Here is a 23676-nt window from a genome sequence, read left to right as displayed (position 1 = left end):
GCCCACCCTCCCACAAGGGTCCCAGTGCCCAGGGGACTTCCACCCAGTACAGCTCACACCAGGCCTTTGCCATGTCACTCTCAGCCTCCTCCCATCTTCGCCACGTTCCAGGGATCTGTGGTCCCTTCCTACACGTGGGGTTCCCTCAGCCTGCCCTCAGACCCCAGAATTCAGGCTCCCACACCCCACAGCCCCAGAGGCAGAAGGAGACCCTCTCCTGCCTGGACCAAGGCCCACTTCCCTTTTCCCATCCCGGAAAGCAACAGTGGGAGCATCCATTTTCTTCAGAGAACTTTCCATCCCACCACAGGGTGGGGCTCCCCAAGGCCTTGGCAGGGCTGCCACAGTGCCACTTACTCAGCCCTCACTAGTGGCATGTGGCATACTGACAGTCCTGGCCACGTGGCCCTGCCACGCACAGGCCACTTCTCACAGTCTGTCCTCCATGTGAGGCAAAGCCAAGGTCAGGCCTGCGCACCCCACCTCCCGGCAGGACTGGTGTCATGATATCCTGTGGGTAAACCTCTGTTGGAGCCGGCAGACATCTCCTGAGAGCAGATACTTCTCAGAAACAATCCTGTCTAAACTCACATCAAAGGGAGAAAAGCCAACCACCTTCTGCAAAGGCGGGTCTGGCTGGTGAGACTCTGATCTACATTACTAATTAGGAAGGACTGATGACTGGGATTTGGAGAACTTTCTCTAGTTAAAATCTACCCCAAAATGATGGCAGGCACTCACCTAACATCTGCATGACTGAAAAAGTCCCAGATCTCTCCTGATACGAAGGGCCCTTCCCCAAAGATAAATTCCAGCTTCCTCCCTAAAATACACATCTGATTCCTGGAGTGTCCTTTTTCTTTTCAACCTGCTTCCACAATTTTAAGATGTCCAACAATGGGAGAAAACTGCTGGGAAATTCAAAAGTGCAGTTTGTCTCCAGTGAGGTGTTAGTAATAGAAAAGGGAAACACGGTGAGGAGGCCAGATTCTGAGGACAAAGGGGACATTTTCTGCTCCAGACACGCCAGGCTCAAGGTGACATCAAGAAATACAAGCAGAGCGTCCAAGAGGCAGTACTAGGGTGTAGGGAGGACTGAGGCCTGAGATTTTGGCGTCACTTTCCAGAAGCTGGAATCAAGCCCTGGTGTGGAAGCACTCTCCTGCACTTAGGGAGGGAGATTAGGACATCTTCATTTTTAGGAGCTAAGATAGAAAGTAGGCGGCATTCGGTCAAAGGCTCTTGAGGTCTGACTCTCAAAAAAAGCCAGAAATGTCAGACTGTCTGAACACTAGGTCCTGAGTGGTTCAAGTTGATATCCGCAGACTTACATCAAAAGCAGACTTCAGAACTGCCAGGGAAGATGAGGGAAAAGTGCATCTGACCTTACTCAGCTCTGCATATTGCATGAGTCAAGCTTTTTGTGGTTCACTGTTTGTTTAATGGGGTCCACAGTGATGGATTCTTGGCGATGTACCCTTCATGACCAAAATTCAAAAGTGGACATTCAAGTCAACTCCCACGAAAGCTGCTGCAGAACCCCAAGCATTCAGGTCTCCAGTGCGAATGGGTAAAATCATCACTCAGACTTGTGGGGACTCAACGATGCCAAAATGTGTTTTAAGGGCACGTTGGTCACTGTATCATTCTTGGGCAGGATCGCAGGACCTTCCCAGATGTTACCAAATTAAAGATGGAGATGGTCGTTGAGTAATCGCTTGCCAGCTCCAAAGTGCAAAGTTGTTTTTCTTCCAAAATTCCAGCTTGTTTCCTCTGTCTGAAAGACTCACTTTTTCAGCAGTCCAGCCGATGACATCACTGGAGTAGGGGTTCTGTAATTTAAGGCCACCACACTTCCACAGGGCTTCGCAGAGCAGAAGATACTTCCAAAGGCAGCTCTCACCATCAGAAAGCCCAGCTGAAGTTGTGACCTCTTTCATTTTGTCTGAGTAAGTAAATGACCATCTTTTTTTTCTCTCTTATAAGAGTGAAATATAAGAGAAGATCCACGTCTCAGGGGAAAAATTTTTCCCTTTACAACTAATATTGACAGAGTTTTCAGCTTTCTGTTGTATGTTTTTTAAAAAACCATAATTCTGAATCAATTTAAGAGACTGTATTCCAACCCTCCTTTGGGTTTTAGCTGCTTTTCCAGAAGAGGAGGAGGGAGGATGCTTGGAACAGGAGAGTACTTCCGGCAGCTCTTTCCATCAAGGTCACATGAAACATGTAGAGGCTGAATGCAGTCATCAGAGCTCCGTGTGGGCTCCGACCACTTACAGTCTACGATTTCCGATTTATAAAAATCAAACTGGTCTCCCCAGGATCGCTTACAAAATTTCATAACGCCAATAACTGGTTGGGTTATCTGTGGATTGAAAACAGTATCTTATGATGTGATTGGGTTGACATCCTTTAATATCTATGCCTGTGTTTCAAATGCCTTTATCATCAGCTCACTGTTGAAATTGGAATTAATTTGAAGAAGGCTAATTTGTTGAAGAAGTAGCATGCACCGATGTTTTAATGTGCAGAGCTCAGAAAATATCACATAGAAATTACAGAATCGATCATCTCTAGTAGACTCGCCCAATGTCACTCTTGACTTTTTCAGATAAGATCAAATATGACTAATAATATCAATAGCTGCTGGTTTTTGACCACGTACTATGGGCCAGGCAAATATCAGAGCTAAGACTCGGAACCAACAAAGAAAGGTTTCTCCTCTCTGGCCAACTTTACATAAACACAGGCAGCAGCTGGTAAAGACAACCTCCCGAAAATAGGCTCGGCTTGAGCAAACACATGCCGTGGCCACAGACCCAGCCGGGTCCCATGGGATGGCGGGCAGTGTCTGCTGAACCAATCAGATTCGAGCTGAAGTAAGAGGTTTCTGCTGGTGGCATAGGTGACAGTTCCTGGTTTCCTGGGCAGGGTGAAGCCTTGACCCATGTATCAGTGTCCAGTTGCTGTTGTAACAAATTAGCACAAATCTAGTGGCCTCAAACAACACAAATGTGTTATCTTATAGTCCTGGAGGTCAGAAGTTCAAAATCAGCCTCACTGGGCTAAAGTCAAGGTGTTGGCTAGGGCTGTGCTCCTTCTGGAGGCTCGAAGGGAGAAGCCGTTCCTTGCTTTTTCTGGCTTCTAGAGGCTGCCTGTGTTCCTTAGCTCATGGCCCCTTCTCCATCTTCCAAGCCAATGGCATAGCATCTTCTACTCTCTTCCTGCCTTTGACCACCCCCTACCTCCCTCTTTTACTTATAAATGAAATCACTTTCACTTGTGATGACGTCAAGCCCACCTCCATAATCCAGCATCATCTCCCCATCTCAAGATTCTTACCTCGACCCCATCTGTAAAATCCCCTTTACCATGTAAAGGAACATATTTGCAGGTTCCAGGGACTAGGACGTGGACATCTTTGGGGACCATCATTCTGCCGACTGCACGGCTCTGGGGTACAGCCCATGTTTTGGTCTGGCGGTGCCCGGGCAGCCCCTGCCTCTTGCTGACCTGTGGTCCCTCAGGAGCACACAGGAGCCAGGCCCCCTCCACTGCCTCCCAAAGCCACCCTTTCCTGCCCAGCCAACCACACTTCAGAGGGGACTCGACCCCTGTCCCACACGTTCAGGGTGACCTGAAGGAGGAAAGGGAGGGAAGCAAAGCCGACCACATCCGGGGTCTCTCTCAGCGTCCACAACGAACCGCTTCCCTCCTTCCAGCTTCTTCTTAAACATCCTGGTGGTGAAAGCTCCAAGGCTGGAGATGAATGAGAATCCCACTGCCAAGAAGCCAGGCCCTCCTGGAACTCAGCTTTCCGGAAATTCAGTTCCTTATTTTCCTAGTGTGCTAGGTGCCAGGTAATCCCTGAACTGTTCCACAGCTCAGGAAGAGCAGAAAAGGGGTCTCTTGGTACTTTCCAACCTCGTGTTCCGACACCAGGGTAGCCCACATGAAGGAGAGGTTGCTTACACTCGGAGGGACCAGGACACTTTATCGTCACATTATTACTACCGTAGTTATCACCATTATTATTGTGGTGGTGGTTATCATCATTCGAGCCTCATATTTGTTGCTTTGCAACCTACAAGGGGATTCTACAGGTATAATCTCCTTCAAGCTTCACCATGACTCTTTGTAATAACTGCCGTTATTCCCATTCTACAGATGAACAAACTGAGGCTCAGAGAAGTTATCTGACTTGCCCAGAATCACAGTTTGGTGACCCCAGGACCCAAGCCCAGGCTCCCTAACACCAGACCCATTCTCTTTATGGTCACAGCACACTGGGTAAAAGAGGCCTGACCCTGAGCTGGGCCTGGAAGAAGAGCCGTGTATAAACAGACTGGCTCTTATCACCGTATGAATGTAGGCAAGTCACTTCACTTCTCTTCACCTCCGTTTGCCCATCTGTACAATGGGCACAAGACAGCCATCCCTCCTCCCGGGCATGTTGTCAGGATCAGGTTACCTAAAGCCCAGCACAGCCCACAGATCACAGGTGTGGCTGACAGTGAAGGGTCAGATCTGGCATCGGGGGCTTACTCTGCAGCCCCAGCGTCGGTGGGAGACTGGGGCTGAGACGAAGATGCTCGGGTTTTCCGTGGCACATAGAGCTTCCTCAGCACGTGCAGAGAAGCACACAGGAAGGAATGGCATGAGGCCCAACGGCAGTCTTAGGAAGCAGCTCCCACACGTGTGTGTAGTACAAGGGGGCTGCCAGGGGCGGGGCATGGAGGGCCACCAGGTATCTGAGAAATCAGGTTTGCTGGGTGTATTGCTTTCCTGTGGCTGCCAAAGCAAATTACTACAAAACACTTAAAATTGATTATATTATATTGATGGAGTTATAAAGTAGTTCTAGTCAAAAGCTATTTTCAAAAAATATGTATATTTAATTATATATACATGTATGTATATATATATACACACACACACCAATGAATTGGTTATATTATATTCATGGAGTTATAAAAGTAGTTCTAATTAAAAGCTATTTTCAAAATAATTATATATTTAACTGTATATATTTATGTGTATACACACACACCCCAACAAATTGGTTATATTATATTGATGGAGTTATAAAGTAGTTCTAGTCAAAAATATTTTTTCCAAAAAAATCTAAATATATTCATCCATCTACATATATTAAAGCAAAATGAAAGCTTTTCTTTATGTTAATTAACTGAACATTGAAAAATAACATAAGCAAAATAATTAGTTTGGGTACATATGCAAGTGCTACAATTAGCTTCTTGAGCTTGTACCTGACTCTCATATGTCTTTGGCATTTTCCAGAGAATGTATTTTTCTCTCAATATGGTCTTATTATTTTTAATGGTTCCATATAATTGCCCGAATTTTTTTTCCTTCAAATTTTATGGTTAATAAATTTAAATTAGCAACTTCAATTGACTCTTCTCTTGGACCAGAAAATATTTAATGAAGAAAATGTTCTCTCTGCAGGTGTTGAGGTATCTGATAAACTCTGAGCAAATTCTGCCAAGCAGAGGCTATTCTCAAGTCTAATTCTTTGCATATGGAATTATGCAAATATTTCAGCCCAGATATTTTCACAGGTGCTGTCTTTTTGCCTTAGTTTGAGTTCCTTCAACAAATATTTTCACCACATTAAACTCTTCAGATAAGTTGTAGCTATTTATAAGTTTTGAGTGCTTCGTCAAATTTAGATGCTGCAGATCAGGGGCTGTCCCAATTTCATCTCAATTTTGTACAAAATATGAACTTCTCCAATTGAAAAGATGCTTCCCACAAATTGAGACATTCCAAAGCTCATTATAAAATTCAAAAATTAATTCTTGTGCACCATTTGACCTCTCATCGCTTAGTCTGATCATTTTCTCCCTTGTTTTTTAGCTATAAATTTCAATTATTTTCTGCATAAGAGTTTTGTTTTCAATAACTACAATCTATTAAAAGCTCTAAAAGCTGATGTTTTGGTGCTCCATTCATTGAACACTTGTTCGAAGACTCCTCATTGATTTGGAACAAAATTCAACAAAAATTCTCAACTCTGCTGTAACAAATAGTTGAATAACATTTTAGGGCACTTAGTGTCTTCTAAAATTGGTTTATGATGGGCAGCAGAGAAAGAAAATGCATGCTAAAGTTGTTTTAATTCCTCATCAAGGGAATTCCCTGGCGGTCCAGTGTGTAGGACTCTGTGCTTTAACTGCCGAGGGCATGGGTTTGATACCTGGTTGGGGAACTAAGATTTCACAAGCCTCACAGCACGGCCAAAAAACAATTCCTCATCAACTTCATCACAAAGTTCGTAGTTCAGTAATTCTGAACTACAAATCTTATGTTTTAGAATTTTGTAAATCTTGCCAAATGTAACCTCCATATCAATTGGTAAAATATTGAAACTCATTTATATGCAATTACAAATTGTGTGTGCACCATGACCTGTTCAAAGTACATTTCTGCTTCATCGGTCTCTTATTTTAGCAAGAATATTGTTGTTAGCATGACACTGGGCCCCACCAAAATGTGTGTGATCATCAGAAAAATACAACTTTCTCTCCAATGTGAACAATTTAAACTGAGTTTAGAATAGCATTCACAAAATGTCCATTGTTTCATTTTGCCAGAGTGAACTTTCAAAAGTTTTGCTTTGATTCCATGAACTGGATAAAAAAATTGAATCATGATTGGAATTGACTGATTTTTCTATTTGAAGACTCTGAGGATACTGGTATCAAACTGGCACCATTTCTGTGTGCCATTTCTGGCACCATTTCTGTCTGTGGATTTCTTGTGGAGCCGTCACATTAATCAGCCATCACTTCCATTTTTGTGTGTGCACAAGATAACCTGACACTAAAAATGAGCTGAATTAACTTTAAGAACAGTCGTTTGCTCTAAGTGAAAAGTCACAGCATCTTCTGCAGTAATATGAGTGAAATCAACGTCTTAGGGTTGATCTTTGAAAAATACCAACTTCTGAAGTAGCAGCTTTGTGTTAGGTTTCCTTGTGGTCAGGGAAAGCGCTACAGCCCCCATCACGATATAAACATCAATAAACATTTTGTGCAAGTTACACGTTCATCATTGACTTCCCTGAGAGACAGAAGTTCAGGACTTGAATTTTCATTAAACGTTCTTTTTTTGCTCATTGTTGCCAGAAGGACTCATTGCAAAATTGAAAAGTATTGCCAAATGACAAAATAAATACTTCATGGTGGATTTATGCCCTGAAATCATTGACAAAAGAAGAGTGTCCTTCCTCTTCCATATGCTCTGGGTCAGAACCCTATAAGCCACGGATACGTCATAGCCTCCTAACCCATCATTTCCCATGTCCTCTGCTGACCTGTCAACTGGCAGCCCAGCAGCTGATTCTCTTCTCTGCCTACACTCTCCCATGGTGATTTCATCCAGTCCTGTGACTTTAAATGCCAAATACCATCCGTGTGATTACAACTCCCAGTGATGTATCACCATCTCAGACGTGGTCTCTCAACACCAGTGTTGTGTAGCCGACTGCCCCAGTATCCCCACCTGATGTCCAAGAGACAGCTCAGCCTCCACATGTCCAGACGTGAACCCCCGATCTTCCCCGCCAAAAAACCTGCTCCCTCTTCACTCCGTCATCTCCAGTTCAGTTGACTGCAACTTCCTATTTCCAGGTGCTCAGGCCAAAAATCTAAGCATCATGCAACTCCTCTTTTGTCATAACCCATATCCGATTGCAAATCATGGTGGTTCTACCTTCAGACTATATCTAGAGCCTGGTCACAGCTCACTGCTTCCATGGCTGCCCCTCCCCGGCTAACAGGTTTATTCCGTGTACTTATTGTCATTGCCTCTCTCCTCCCGCAAGGCTAGCAGCACCTTGAGGGCAGGGCGTTTTGCCTGTTTGATTCACGGCTATGTCCCAAATACCTAGAACAGTGCCTAGCACATAGTGTGTGCTCAGTACATACTCGTTCAGTGGATGAACGAATGGAGGGACCCATGGATTTTACCCGATGTGAATGGCACCGTGTGTAGGTTACAGTGTCACAGTGAGAAGGTCATCACATCCTCCTCAGATGAGGAAAGTCGGGCTCAGAGACACAAAGTGATTGCCTAAGACTGCAGAGCCAAATAGACTTTCCCGAGATCAGCTCTCTTACGCAATATCTTGTGTTGGATACTATGAGTTTTGCCCAGTTGAAGGGAAGGACTCTTGGGCATCACTAAGGATAACGATGATGATAACGGTAGTTAACGGGTAGCGAGAGACTACAAAGAGCCAGGAGCCATTTGAAGCGCTTTGCGTACATTAACTCATCCAGGTGGGAGGAGGATTTTTAGGTGTGGAGCCCCAGAAACCCCACACCTTCTACTACTGCCCTCACCTCCTCCACCAGGGCCAGTAGGTCAGCATCCCTGAGGGCCGGGCTTCTTCCTTGCTTCATTCCATCTTCGGTCATCGACCACTGTCTCCATGTCTGCCTCCCTCTAGATGGTGAGCACCTTCAGGGGGCTGGGCCCTGTTTCCTGTATCTCCAGCACCTGGCAAAGTACTGGCACAAAGTAGGTGCTCATTAAATCAAACATGAGCACCTACTTTGTGCCAGTGCTTTGTTTAATGAAACACTGCTAATAATAATGGTATGGTTGCAAATAAGACTCATCTTCCCCTTCCACTGAGTGTTTCCTCTAAGCCAGGCGACCAGGCCAAGCTCTCCACAGATACACTCGTCAGTCCTTGCCACAATCCCACAAGAGGGATACAATTAGATCCAATGTTCAAAAAGGAAAATAAAAGTCAGTGGGTCTAAGTGGCCCACACCAAGTAGTTACGTCAAGATTTGAACTCGGGTTTCAAAGCCCTGGTCCTTTCCTTTATACCCGGGGTCGGCAAAATTTTCATCTAAGGGAATAGGTGGTAAATATTTTCAGTTTTGCGGGCCAAAGGGCCACTGTTGCAACCACTCAACTCTGCTGTTGTAACACAAAAGGTAAATAAGTGGATGCAGCTGTGTGCCAATAACACTTTATCTTCCAAAACTGGGAACAGGCTGGATGGGCCGCGGGCTGGAATCGGCCGCCTCCCGTGTGATGCTCTGTGACGTTCATTGCAGGTCACCGTGGATGGCCTCCCGGACCCTCCTGGAGCTCCTGTCCCCCAACCAGAGCCAGCTCCCGCCTCCAAATGCCACGTCCTGTGACGGCGCTCAGGAAGCCTGGGACCTGCTGCATAGCGTCTTACCCACATTTATCATCACCATCTGCTTCTGCGGGCTGCTGGGAAACCTCTTTGTGCTGTCCGTCTTTCTCTTGGCCCGACGGCGTCTGAACGCGGCAGAAATCTACCTGGCCAACCTGGCGGCTTCCGACCTGGTGTTCGTCTTGGGCTTGCCCTTCTGGGCAGAGAACATCTGGAAGGAATTCAACTGGCCTTTCGGAGCCCCCCTCTGCCGCGTGGTCAACGGCGTCATCAAGGCCAATCTCTTCATCAGTATCTTCCTGGTGGTGGCCATCAGCCAGGACCGCTACTGCGTGCTGGTGCACCCCATGGCCAGCTGGAGGCGGCGGCGACGGCGGTGGGCTCAGGCCACCTGCGTGCTCATCTGGGCCGTGGGGGGCCTCCTAAGTATCCCCACGTTCCTGCTGCGCTCCGTCAAAGCTGTCCCGGAACTGAATATCTCCGCCTGTGTGCTGCTGTACCCCAGTGAGGCCTGGCCCTTTGCAAGGATGGTGGAGTTAAACGTGCTGGGGTTTCTCCTCCCACTGGTTGCGATTGTCTTCTTCAACTATCACATCCTGGCAGCCCTGCGCGGGCGGGAAAAGGTCAGCAAGACAAGGTGCGGGGGGCCCACGGATGGCAAGACCACGGCCCTGATACTCATGCTCGTGGCGGCCTTCCTGCTCTGCTGGACCCCCTACCACTTCTTTGCCTTCCTGGAATTCCTGTTCCAGGTGTGGGCTCTCAGAGGCTGCTTCTGGGAGAATTTCACCGACCTGGGCCTGCAATGGGCCAACTTCTTTGCTTTCATCAACAGCTGCCTGAATCCAGTGATTTATGTCTTTTTGGGCCGGCTTTTCAGGACCAAGGTCTGGGAACTTTATAAACGATGCCTCCCTAGACGATTGACTCCAATATCCACGTCCCATAGAAAAGAAATCCTCCAACTGTTCTGGCGGAATTAAAACAGCAGGGAGGGACTTCCCTGGTAGCACAGTGGTTTAGAATCCACCTGCCAATGCAGGGGACACAGGTTCGATCCCTGGTCTGGGAAGATCCCACATGCCACATGCACCTAAGCCCATGCGCCACAACTACTGAGCCTGCGCTCTGGAGCCAGAGAGCCACAACTACTGAGCCCACAAGCCACAACTACTAAGCCCGCGCACCACAACTACTGAAGCCCATGCACCTAGAGCCCATGCTCCGCAACAAGAGAAGCCACCACAATGAGAAGCCCGCGCACTGCAACAAAGAGTAGCCCTGCTCGCCGCAACTAGAGAAAGCCTGCACGCAGCAACAAAGACCCAACACAGCCAAAAACAAATAAATAAAATAAACAAATTTACTTTTAAAAAAAACAGCAGGGAGCCAAGAAGTGTGGCTTCCTCATCAACTATTACTGACGTAATAAACACTACTGTAATAAGCTGAATGATGGTCCCCCAAGATCACCAGGACCTAGTCCCTGGAACCTGTAAATGTTTATAGGGTAATGGGGACTTTGCAGATGTAATTAAGTGAAGGATCTTGAGATGGGAAATTATCCTGGGTTATCTGGGTGACCCAATGTCATCACAAGGGTCTTTATAAAGAGGAGGCAGAAGTGTCAGAGACAGAGAAGGCTGGAGGGATACAAAGAAGGGGGCCACAGGCCAAGAATTGCAGGTGCCCTGTCGAGACGTGAAATGGCAAAGAAATGGATTCACCCTGGAGCCTCCTTCTGGAACCAGCCCTGCTGACATCTTGATTTCAGCCCAGTGATATTTTGGATGCCTGGTCTCCAGAACCAGAGGATAATAAATCTGTGTTGTTTTTAAGTCACCAAGTTTATGGTTAATTTGTCACAGCGGTAGGAAACACGTTTCCAGTAAGCATCTCTTGTTACATTTCCACTTGCCTGTCCATCCAAAATGTTCCAGGTTAACTGCTAGGAATAGAGAGATGACATAGCTAGAGAGCCTATCCACAAGGAACTTGCGTAGTTCGAAATAATTATAGTATAAAAAAAGTCAATGAGAAATCACATGCGCGTGACACAGACCCAGTACCTGGAGCATTCAGAGGGAAAGGGGATGATCTCCTTCCAGGGTTATCAGAAAGGAGGCTGTGAAGGGAGTGAACTGTGAACTGAGCTTGACGGGGGTAGAATCTGGTACATGGAGAGAGGGAGAAAGGGCTGGTAGAGGCAGAACCGCACACACAGGTAGAAAGCGTGGGCTGCAGGTGAAAGGATATCTACTGAACACTTAATGCTTCAGTGCCTTTCTTGCTGCGAGGGTCCCAGCGGTGAACCTGAGAAAGTCCGTCTTCCAGGAGGCTGTGGCGACAGAGACGATAATTAGGACAGTGTCACGGTGTAGGATGATCCACCGTCAGGTGAGAGCAGGTGCTCTGAGAGCAGAGAGAAGGGGGGTCCAGCCTGGGGAGCTGGGAGGGGACGGCTTGAGAGGGTTTCCCGGAGGAAGAGACATAAAAGCTGAGTCCCAAAGGACAAGCAAAATGGGGGAAAGGAGTGTTCCAGAGAAAAGAAACTAATCAGATCCGGAGACAGGATGGTTCACAGGTTAAGGAGGAGGATGAAGGAAGGAAGGAAGGAAGGAAGGGTGAGGCAGCCCTGGAAGGATTTGAGGTTTGAGGGGGGCACAGGTGTTGGGAGGATCTATGATGGTCAAGGGCAGGGAGCGAAGCCTGAAGGTGTTCCAGGGGCTTTGAGGGCCTTGCTGGAGCCAGGAGGCATGCATTTCTTATGTGAATTACTGTAGCCAAGCTCAGCGGGCCCGAGAACGGCAGACAGTGGATTGCTCCAGAGTTGGGGATTCGTCAGATGGGCAGCCAACGTTCAAGGGTGTTGGGGATTCTGGTTATACTGTGGGAAATGGCTAAATTGGGGAAGAAAATGAACATAGGAGATGAGGGAAGCAGAGTGATGTTGGTGTGGTTAAAGAACAGGGGTAGCAGGTGTACCTAGATGAGAGGGCAAGAAAAATAGGAGGCTGTGGCCACAGAGTAAGAATGTTTGCACAGAAACTTCCAAAGGTGGGGCCATCCCAGGAGATGACAAGGACCAAGGGCGGCCATGGCATTGGGTGGTCGGAATAAAGGGACAAGACAGTCAAAGACTAGAGAGGTGAGGGATGGGTTATCAGGCAGGCAAGACGATGGAAGGACCTGGGGAGGAGAGGCCAGTGGGCCAGGTGCCAAGGCCAGTCTCCATGGGACAGTGCGGGAGTGGGGAGGGGCAGCCTCTCCCGCTGCACAGGGAGGACTGGTCCTTATGGGGTAGCAGCAAAGAGCCAGATTCATTCAAGAAATGGAAAGGACGCCAGTGTTGCTGGAGCCTGGTGATGGAGAAGCTGGCAGGGGCTGGGCCACCAGGCCCTCATAAGCTATCAGGGACAACACTTTGATCAGTGCCCCAGCCCCAGTAGGTTTCCTGGAGAGCAGAGAGAGGCTCAGGTGGCCTGGATTTAGGTCACCAAGCAGGATCCCGCCTCCACACGTATCTAATCTGGACCACATGGTGTTTAACAAATATTTAAATTCCATACAAAAACTCCATCTTTGGGGCTTCTCTTGAACATTTGGAAGCTCTTGCAATGCTGAATCTGCACTCTTTCATTCATCTGATATTTATTGAGCATCTGCTTTTGCCAGGCACTTAAGTAGGGAACCTAAGCAGGAAACAAGACAGAGGAGCATCCCTGGTCCTCTTGGAGCTGACCTCCTGGGCCTTCCCCAGGGCACCAGTTCTTCGGAGCTGAGTAGCAGCGCCCCTGCTGACAGAACAGGCCTCTTCCCCAGGCTTGCTTGCCTCCAACGCAACGCAATTTCTGAGCCCCTGCACAGGAATCCAGTGAGCAAAGCCCCGTCGCAAAGTGGCCAGAATAGGCAGAAGTATCAGGCAAGAAGAGAGAGCTGGAAAGAGAAAATAACATCCAGTCTCTTGTGCAGTGACCCCAATATGCCCTCTTTCCTTCTTTCTCAGCCCCTGCTTTAAAGCTGTAGCTTACAACAATCCTTATAGGGCTTGCAAAGAACAATCCCACGTTCTAGAAGAGTGTGCTGGCCTGAGAAATCAGAACATTGCTCATTGGCCTGAAGTTCAACAGTAGAGTGTCAACACGGGCTCTGATAAGCAAACACCTGACGTATGGAATGCCCGTCACGTTTACCAAAGCACAGAGTACGGTCCTACAGCAGGACAGAAATTGGCAAACCCCACAATTAGGATTCTGTTGTTCTTCTACTGGGAAGGTCAATTAATTCATTTGCAGATGAGGAAATTCCTGCCTTGGTTAAAAGGATCAATGCTGAGGGAGACATTAATATTTTTGAGTTCCCATGAGTTGACGTGCCTGCCTGGAATATTTCACACCTGGGTCCAGGCCCAGGCCTCACCTTGTAGGGCTAACTAACACCTGGCATGGCGGGTTAGCAAAGGGTCTCCTAGCATCCCCAGCTCCAGCGCCCCAGCTCCCACTCTCTCTCTCTCTCTGAAGGGCTGAGTACAGACATGGAGTTTCTTCTCCCATCCACTTCCAGCTTTGGGCCTGTCATGTGGGTCCACGGCTGCTGGCCTCCCTCCCCCGCCGCATCCACCATCCCATCCATCACGGGCACTGAGCAGCGCTAAGCCCCCCTAAATCCCAGCCTGGGGAGACTCCCGGGTGTCACAGGGGACACGGGCAGTTTCTTGTTCTCCGGAGGTGAGTCACAGGTTTGATGAGGAACAGGTGGGAAGCTCCCTCCTGTGACCTAGAAGGGGCTTTAAATATCATCACAATGAGTGCATGTCAAACTGGTGCCATCTGAATAAAAGCGGAACAATTATATCAACGTCAGCTTCCTGGCTGTGATACTGTACCATACTGAGGTAAGATGTTACCACTGAGGGATACTGAGTAAAGAGTACGAGGGATCTATGAATCTAACAACAAGTTTTAAAAAGAAAATAGCATCAAGCTCAGCCCCTCCATTTCACAGACAAGGACACCAAGGCCCGGAGATGGGTGGAGAATTACCCAAGGTTACCCAGTGAGCTGGACTCCTGGGGCAGGGCTCTGTCCAGACCAGGGATGCCCACGAGGCTGGGAGTTCAGAGAAGAGACCTGAGTGCCAGGGATGCCACCATTTGAGTTGCCTTGATGGTGGCAGAGCTCCCTGTGTCTGGAGTCGGACTTAAGGCAGTGAGCAGGAGGCCAGGCTTACTTTCCAGGAGTTTCGGGAGACAGAAAAGTATCAGAAGGCCATGCCAGTCAATGGAGACTCTGAGCAGGGGAGTGTCATATTCAGGCCTGCGTTTCAGAGAGATCACTTCACTAGAACATGGACGATGGCCTGAAGAGCGTATCGGTCATCTATTGCTGCATAACAAACACCCCCAAACTTAATGATTTCAAACAAGCACCTTAGCTCACAGTTCCGTGGTTGACCACTTGGGCTGGGTTCAGCTGGGTGGTTCTTCCACTGGTCTTGGCTGGGTTCACCCACCCACCTGTGATAAGCAGCCAGTCAGCTAGTGGCTCTGCTTCTGAGGGTTGAGCAGGGGGGTGCAGTAGGCACAGAGCTGACCTCGGATAGAGTTAAAAACCACGATGGGATAGGCGTAATGATGGTGGGCTGGGGAGCACCCCAACCGTGACCTTCCCAAACTCAGATGGAATCAGAGCAGCTAATTCATTCAGTGCTTTGACTACACATGTCGAGTACTCAATCCAGGCCAGGTATTGTGCGAGGCATAGGGGTGCAGAGTAAATAAGACTTTTCGTACCTTCAGAGAGTTCACAGGATGTGGAAGAGATCAGCCAGTGCAGCCTGTTCAATTTACTGACGGAAAAACTGAGGCCCAGAATGCTTTGCCCGTCCCATGGTGACACCAGCCATGTGGGGTCTGGGATCAGGGCCAGCTCTTCTCCTGCCATGTCTAGCCCTCCAGCTCTGTCGAGTGGCTCCCTGGAAAACACTTCCTGAGATAACCTTGTCTTTCCAATGGAAGTGCCTTTGCCCAGTGTTGATGGAGGCAGTGGGAGGGGTAGGAAACCCTTCCTCGCTCTTCTGTGTGAGACATGACTGCTGCTCTCTAACGATTCTAGTTCCCTGTCCTTCTGGGCAGTGGGAGGATTGAACTTCCTCACCCTGTTGAGGCTAAGAGTGGCCTTCGCACTTCTTTGGCCAGTGTGAGGGCACCCATGTGTCACTTCTAGGCAGGAGCATTTAAGAGCACAGTTCTCCGTGCCCTCCTTTCCTCTGCCATAGCAAACCCTGGGGACTTGTGTCAAGACAGTGGTGTCATTAAGGTGTAGAGCCCATCAGCCTGGACCCCTGAAGGACTAGAAGAGCAGGACCCCTGTGTGAAACATGCAGCATGAGTGAGAAACCAACCTTTGTTGCTCTTAAGCTACAGAGTTGGGGGATGTTTTTTACCGCAGGAGAACCTAGCTCATCCTCACTGATTCACCAGGTTTCAATGAGGAGGGACTGCTCCCTAAACTCTGGGCCTCTTGCCCACCTCTTACTCCTCTCCAAGGAAGAAAAGTGATTTATCTGATTGATCAGTTTCAAAAAAAAAAAAAAAAAAAAAGAACTGAACCTACAGAGCGCAGTTCCCTCCTCCGTACTCGCTCTTTGGGAAGTGCTGTCTGCAGACCCCGGGCTTCTCTCAGCTACGAGGTTCTTCCTCAGAGGCGGGAAGCTGGCAGCGCTGTCTGGGCCTGTGTGGGTAAGTCAGCCTGATTCTGGGATTCAGAACTAAGAAGCCCATTGTTGCCACACGCCTGAGTGACACTGCCCAACCAAGTTCTTCTCAGTAACAAAGATAACATGGCAGCCCCATCTGCTGACTCCTGTTGCCTCCTTTAGTTCAGAACTGAGGCAGGAAAACAGGAGTGTCCTCCAGCCCCAGCTCTTATTACCTTGCCCATCCCTTACTCCACGGGACTCAAGTTCCAAACATCTTGCATAAAAACATGAAAGCCTGTTGGTGAAATGCAAATCTGATTCTTGAGAGTTTTCACAAAATACCTTAGCAAGGTTGATGCAGGGTTCTTGGCACTAAGGACCTTTGGGCCCAGATAGCTCTTTGCTGTGAGGGCTGGCCTGGGCATTGTAGGATGTTCAGCAGCGTCTCAGGACTCTACCCGCTAGATGCCAGGAGCATCCGCCCTCCCCCAGTGTGACAACCAAAATGTCTCCAGATACGACCAAATGTCCTCCGGCAGCAAAATCATCGCCCATCCCCAGCTGAGAACCACATTTTGGCTGATCTGATCCAGTTACTCAACAAAGACCTCTAGGAAAGGCTAGTGATCTGGGGGGACTTCTTGGAGGCGGTAGAATTTCAGCCCTTGAAGGACTGAACTTAACAAAGGGAAGGGGAGAAGCCATGGCACTAGGAAAGTGTGAGCAAAGGGAGGCTTGGAGGCCAGCACGCTTGGCGATGGGGGGGTGGGGAGCGGGTACTGCACAAACAACAGTTGGAATGATTAAATAGCCAAACATAGAGAATCACTCAGCATTGTACATGCAGCAAATGTTTGCTAATATCGTCACAGCAGAAGCTCTCCTCCAGTCCAAACAGTGACATCCGTTTATAGCAACTAGCCATCATTGATTTTGGCATCGTTCCCAGTGTTTAACAAGAAATACCTCTCACCTACTCCCTGTGGCTTCTCCCAATGTTATTTTCCCCGCATCATACTATGGCCAACCTTGTGATGGGGGTGGAGGGAGCGGGTAAGACTGGGAAAGAGGGAGCAAAGGGAAGAATGTGATTCAGTCATAATGAGCCAAATATCACATTTTTAAGGAAAGACAGGATCCAGCAGACCTGGCTGAGAGGGAGGCCACTGAGATGAGCATGGAGGTGCACGTGTTATCCTGTCTTTATTTAAAATGTCACTCTTTTGTTCATCATGGGTGTTCTGCATTCATTTTGAGTTTTGAAAAACATTGCATTGAATTATTATCTTGATTACTGCTGTGCTCCTGGACTCACCCCCCCTTCCTTAAACTTTGTGCCCAAGGCGAGGGCCTCAGCCGCCTCACCCTAGTCCCAGCCCTGAGTGGCAGGATTCAGGGCTGGGGCTGCATTCCCAGTAGAGGAATGAATTAGCAGAGAAGCGTAAATAGGCTTCTGTTTCAGACTCACCTTTACATACCCCTTGCTGGGAAAACACAACAAAAATCTTTATCTGAATATAAAGCACATTTCTGTTGTCTCAGGCCCCAAATATTCCCTTATCAACCTGTTGTGAAAACTGCACCAGGGCAACTTTCACTAGCCTCTGGGATTGAGAGAGGGGCTGGGTCTGCTTTACCCCTCAACCCAGTATTTACAGGGAGAAATTAATTGTGAAATCAAATGACATTTTTATTTTAAATTTAAGCTATTTCCTCGACCGAGAGGACGCTGCCACAGACTAGCCTTGTGAAAGGGTAGGGATAGTTAGGATTTTTCCAAAACCTTCCCACCGTGTGCGGGGTCAGAATTTGCGCAGGCTCAGATGGGCTGCAGAGGCTTTGTAGGGGGCAAATGCTGGAAACCAAAGTTCCCACTCAGGAGGGGAGCGGGCGCCCCCTGCTGGCCTCGAAGGAGGAGTGCTCTTTCCCCAGAAACGTTTCTGCACACATTTTCAAAGCAAGTCCTTGAATGGGTTACAACAGATAGGTTACAAAGCTTAACAAAACATGGAAACGTGAAAAGGCAACAAACGCTCTTGAGCCCTGTTGGTGGGTAGGTCAGTAGGTACAACTTCTGTAAGAGGGCAATTGGCAAGAGCCACTCAAATTTTAAATGGGTGTCACATGTCATTGATTCAGTGTTTCCCCTCGTAGCGATCCATCGAACAGATAAACTGAGACAGGCTGACCTTGGGTGGCCTCGGCCAGCAGTGGCTTGAAGCAGGGTCTCGGTTCCCAGCCAGTGCTTGAGGTCGGGTCGCGGCAGTGAGAGCACCGTATCCCAGCCACTAGACCAGTGGTCAGTGAGAAGGCCCTGGCCCTACGGCTTTGCAGAAAAAGAATTCCCGCAAAGAAGGAAAGTAGTGAAACAAGTAAATTATTTATTAGGAAAAAAAAAGTACAGTACATGTGGATAGACACACAGGCAGCCTCCAAGAGAGAGTCGTGCCCTCGTGGCAGTTTGAATCACTTTTATGGGGCATTTCTTCCGGGTTTCCTTTGGCCAATCATTTTGATTGGCCTGGTTCAAAAAGTCCATATTTGGTGTATCTCAGTATCTTCCCACGTGTGCATGTGCATCTCTTAGCCAAGATGGATTCTACCGAAGAGGACTATGGGTAGATTTAGCCACTTAGTATCACTTCCCTTTTGACCTCCAAGGAGCCTTTCTGTGCATGTGTAGTTGGGGAGGTCTCCTGACTTTGAGAATGAGAAATATGTGGTCTCTTATCTTCTATCTTCTGGGCAGGGCCCAGCCTCCTCTCTCAATTGTCCTGTTATTCTTGTCTCGGAGTATTGGTCCACAGGACCAAACTCAAACTGTTTGCCCCAGGGGCCCATCTATCTCCTGCCTCAAGGCTGGAACCTGGGACCCTTTGCTGCAGTGCTGCAATGCTTGCACCTGGACAAACATCTCCTCGAGCTACAAAATACAAAGAATCTATAAGAGACTAAAAAATAACTGCGGGTATGCACAGTTGGGGCAAATTCTGGACAAAAGATACAAAAAAAGACCAAAAAAAACCCAACTGCCACTTCTGAAGAACTGGGAGCAAAATCAGGGTACTGTGCATGCCCCCTGCACTCAACACCACCAAAGGGGTGGGCAACCCACCTATGCCACCCTCTAGCCTGACCCTTGGACACAACCCTACCCTCACCCCACATAAGGAATCAGCTTGCCCCCGCTCAGGGAGCAAACAAGGGAACCTGTTACTAGTTCTCAATCCCTCCTGTGACCATAGGGGCCCCAATAAGCCTTGCCCAATTGCTTGTCTGGCCTCTAGTCAATTTCTATTGATTGGGGAAGACCAAGAACCCTGATTGGTATCAAAACCACTGAGAAACTGAGGTGCAGCCAAGTTAAGTGATTTGCTCAAGGTCAATCCTTGGGGTAGAGAGTCAGCTGAAACCCCAGCTCAGCAAATAAGACATAAAGACTAAGAAGATGGCTTTCAAAATGAAATCTGGTATGAAGGATTAATGAGGGTTTTGAAGAAAATAATATTTGAAAGAAAATGGGGGTGGGGTGAGGGGAAGTAAGTAAAACTTCAGTTTAAACTGAAATGGAGAAGAAAGGGAGGTATTTATTTGGCCTTAGAAGTGCTTATCGTAAATGAAAAGAGGATTTCTAACTATAGAGCTATGATATTGATATTGATTTTTAAATAGCATATTTGGGGCGGGGCGGTATTGTGCTTAACTTTTACTAAATGTTAAGTGTTTTTTGAGTTGTAGCCTTGAGGTCTCCATCACTCTAAAAATCAATGGGCCACATCTGGTCTGACAAATGCTCACATTAGGTTTTGGAAGCAACGGTAGTACTTGGCAACGAGCAGTCGTGTTTTCCTTTATACCTCAGTGAAATCTCAATTTAAAAGAATGTTTTACCCTCTTCTGACAGCCTTAGAAATTCCTACTGTAAGGCTGTGCTAATGCTCATTTTTCTCAGCAAACCCAAAACCCAAAAGACTTTGCCTCCAGCACCCTCCTTGACTTTTATTTCCAGATGCTACCCAAGATGTCCCCTTCAACTCAAATTTCCCTGTAACCAGTCAATCCTGAACATCAGGCTAAAAAGGGAAGCGGCTCCCCCAGCTTTCCCAAGGCTGCCCCGGATCTGTGTTTAACGCCAGGGAAGCAGATGTCTGGATGGCAGTGAAAGAGGAGACCAGGTGGTGTCTTCAAAGCCAGGAATTCCAATTCTAAAACTGCTCTGAGCGGCTTCTGCTGCTTTCCTCGGCTTCGTAAAATGCCATTCAATTTCTCAGAAGCAAAACAAATTGATTTATAAGGAACAAATGGCTGGAATGATTAGCTGTGTCTAAGCTGTTTTATATTAGAGTTTGATGTATTCCCACTGGGTTCTGAGTTCCCCCAAATCGAGGACCATATCTTTCATCTCTGGCCCAGGGCATTGCTCATAGTAGGCATTCGGGAAACAGTAACAAAATCTAACATCTACTTAGATGGTACTTACTCTGTGTCAGACACTGTTCTGATTAACTCATGCAATCCTCATAACAACCCTCATAACAACAATTATTAGCTCCATTTTATAGAGGAGGAAACTGAAGCACAGAAAAGTTAAGCAACTTCCCCAAGGCCACACAGCTAACAAGTAATGCAGCCTGGGTTCACACCCAGGCAGTCTGACTCAAAAATATATATTCTTAGCCACTATACCAGCGGTTCCCCAACTTGTCCGCAATTAGTCACCTAGGGAGCTTCAAAAGTACACCTTCAAAAAGTACATTTAATACATTATATTGTGATTTAATTGGTCTCAGGTGTGGCATGGGTTTTGGAATTTTTAAAAGTTCCTCAGCTGATTCCCATACACGGACACATTTTGAGAACCGCTACATTATACTATCCTGCCTCATTACTCAGCAATGTTTGCTGAATTTAATGTGTTTGCTACAGGAGGAACTGCTTTCAGGAATGTAAACAAACAAGGAGGAAAAAATAATATCCAAACTTTGGTTGTATCAAATTACCCTGGAGTGTAACTGATTGTAATTCCAACAGAGTCTGTGCTAAGAGCATGGGTCTGGAGTCAAGGCATTCTTGGATTAACATCTCTGCACGTAGCAGAGTGTGAGTGGAAAATGTTGCCTGCCACGTTAGTAAACAAAGGATGTTGCAGCCATCAAGCCACTACAGCTGCCCTGATGGTGAGCCCTGAGGGAACCCAGGATGGAGACAAATGACCTCGCTGCCACCCCCTCAGCCATGGCAGCTGCCCCCAATGCTGTACCCTGAGGGATATCAGGATGGGAAACCACGGGATACTGGCCCCAGATAGCTAAGGTGCACATCAAAGGAATGCTTTCAAGGAGCCCAGACTCTTGCATCTTCCCATACACAGAAAAGTGCTAAAGTCCTTAACTTGAGATACCTGATTTTCTTTAATTAACGGTAATCTTTTGAAGTCCAACTACCTGGTCTTCGTTGCAAGAACTCCTATGTATCCTGGCTGCTCCCTTACCTCTTCAGAGCAGTCCCTCAGAGCTAACTGAGAGGCTGTCTTCTGGGCTTGAAGTCCTCAGAAAGACTGCCAAATAAAACATAATTCTCAGCGTTGAGGTTGTGTATTTTTTTTTTCCAGTCGACAAGAGTCTGGCTACGTGCCCACCAACCCCCATTTCCTTCCTGCCTAGGCACACAGCAAGACTACATTACCCAGCTTCCCTTGAAGCTAAGTGTGATCACGTGACAGGATTCTGACCAATAGAATGTGGGCAGGTGTCTCCAGCACTAGGCTGTCCTCTCTTTCCTGTGAGGCCGATTCTGAATGGGGAGGCAGAGCCACGAGATGGAAGGGGCCTGGGATCTTCCAGCACCACTTAGGGGAGAGCTGCCGGATATTCAGGAGCACCGACTGGACTTGATGTAAATGAGAAATAATTTTTTTGTTAAGCTGCTGGGATTCGGGGGGTTATCTGTCCTCAGTGACTAATGTTCCTTAACTAGTACATTGTGTGGCTTTTCCTAAGGTCACTTATCCTAAGCCTCAGTGTTGTCATCTGCAGAATGAAGACAATAGTACAAATACAAATCATGTCTGAGTGCTGGACAGCTTTCATTGGCCCCTCCAGATCCACTCTCTGCCCCTCCAGATCCACTCTCCCCCCCTCTCCCCCGCTCTCCACTGGGGAGGCTGAGCCTGAGATACCGCAGTAAGTTAGGCTCAACCTATGGGAGGCTCCAGCAGATGGGAAAGCAGGAGCCCGAGGGTGGGGATTTAGTGGTCTGGGCCCCTCTGGCTACTTGGCTCCACCGAAGGCCACAGCTGCTATCAGGCAGCCCTCTCCTTCAGCTACAGGTTCTGTGAATCACTCTCTCCCTTTGTCCCCTCAGGCCTGTGATGAGGCTTAGCACTGCTTCAGTCTCCTGATAGATGGGACGGGGAAGGAGCAGCGGCCTCATGTTCCTGCGTCCAAGGAGAGCAGGAGAAAGTCAGACCCCACCACTGACTCACAGAGCTGAGGCCCAGGGTCGGCTCCCAAGGTGCCAGTGGATCTCCCTTGCCCCTGCCCACCTATGCTAAAGGAAGTCTCTTCCTTACACCTCCTGCAGTCGCCCCAGTGGCCCTCTGCTTCCTGCCAGGACCCTGGCCGATACGGAATGTGAATGCCATGTTGTTGAGGTTTGAACAAAGTAGTAATCACACAGTAAATACTTAACAAATGTTGAATTTAAAATGAGAGAAATGCCACAAAGGTTGTTGAGAGGAGTGTCTGCTGTAATGAATAATGAGGTAATAAAGAGGTGAGGGTGGCTGGGCCTGTCTGAGAAGGGTGATCTTTAAGCTGAGATAAGGAGGAACCGGGCAGAATATTCCAGAAAGGAATGTGGGGAGGCTCTTTGGCACTGTGCTCGCTCCAGGCTGCACATGATTTTCACCAGGGGAGCTTTTGGCCCAGTGGTTTGCACCAGGGGGCTTTTGCCACCCAGGGGACATTTGCCACTCAGGGGACATTTGCCACTCAGGGGACATTTGACCATGTCTGAAGACATTTTTGGTTTGCACAAGTGGGGATGGGGTGCTACTTGCATGCATTGGGTAAGGCCAAGGATGCCGCTAAACACCCTACAATGCACAGGACAGCCGCACAGCAAAAACATATCCAGCCCCAAGGGCAAGATTTCTAAAGTGGAGAGAATGTAATTTAGCTCTACTCCCAGACTTAAGGACTGTGGCTGGAGCCCAGCCAGGAGAGGGGAGAGGGGTGGAGACGCAAGACAAGCAAGTCTGTCTGACTCAAGTATTCTAAGAGCCTTTAATCTCCATTTTCTAGCAGAATTCCTTTCTTGCTTTCCTAATTAGTGAAGAGTTTTCACTAATTTAGACAACTGTACAAGTTCCTCTTAAGTAAAGTCCTAGAATGAGCACGGGCTTTGGGAGTCAAACCATGTGACCTTAAGCAACTTCCCTGACCTCTCTGAAGCTCGGTCTCCTCCCCTGGAGAGGAGGGACTATTATAAGCACCCCTCAGAGGGGCTATATTGAGGTTACGTAAAGAACCTGGCTCACAGCAAGCGCCTCACAAAGGTTCCCTTTCCTCGCTCACGAGAGTCATGTGTGAAGTGTGTTGTGACTTACGATTTTTCCATGATTGCTCAAAGTGGATGGTCATATGATGACATCTGTCACATCAAAACTTCTTTTACAGTACTGTCTTTAAGAATAAATAGTTCTTTTAAATATTCCTTTTATAAATAATAATATTCCTCCAAAAAAGAACAGGTTTTCCAAGTATTTATCTAGGTCCCTAAGCCCAAAA

At 47.8% G+C, this 23676-nt stretch overlaps 1 protein-coding gene across 1 annotated transcript; it reads left to right on the top strand.

Moving 5' to 3' along the window:
* Positions 1–1866: 1866 nt before the first annotated feature.
* BDKRB1 (bradykinin receptor B1) lies at positions 1867–10994 on the top strand. The gene is made up of 2 exons (XM_068550898.1): positions 1867–1949; positions 9102–10994. The coding sequence occupies exon 2, from the start codon at positions 9112–9114 to the stop codon at positions 10168–10170; it is 1059 nt and encodes a 352-aa protein (XP_068406999.1). The 5' UTR covers positions 1867–1949; positions 9102–9111; the 3' UTR covers positions 10171–10994.
* Positions 10995–23676: the final 12682 nt, after the last annotated feature.

Source organism: Eschrichtius robustus, chromosome 1, assembly GCF_028021215.1.
Source record: "Eschrichtius robustus isolate mEscRob2 chromosome 1, mEscRob2.pri, whole genome shotgun sequence".
In the NCBI taxonomy this organism is placed as follows: Eukaryota; Metazoa; Chordata; class Mammalia; order Artiodactyla; family Eschrichtiidae; genus Eschrichtius; species Eschrichtius robustus.
The sequence above is the reverse complement of the archived record's forward strand: the minus strand, read 5'-3'. Positions and strand labels throughout refer to the sequence as shown.

Bases quoted from the DNA above. Each gene is read 5' to 3' on its own strand.
- BDKRB1 (XM_068550898.1), top strand. From the start codon at position 9,112: ATGGCCTCCCGGACCCTCCTGGAGCTCCTGTCCCCCAACCAGAGCCAG.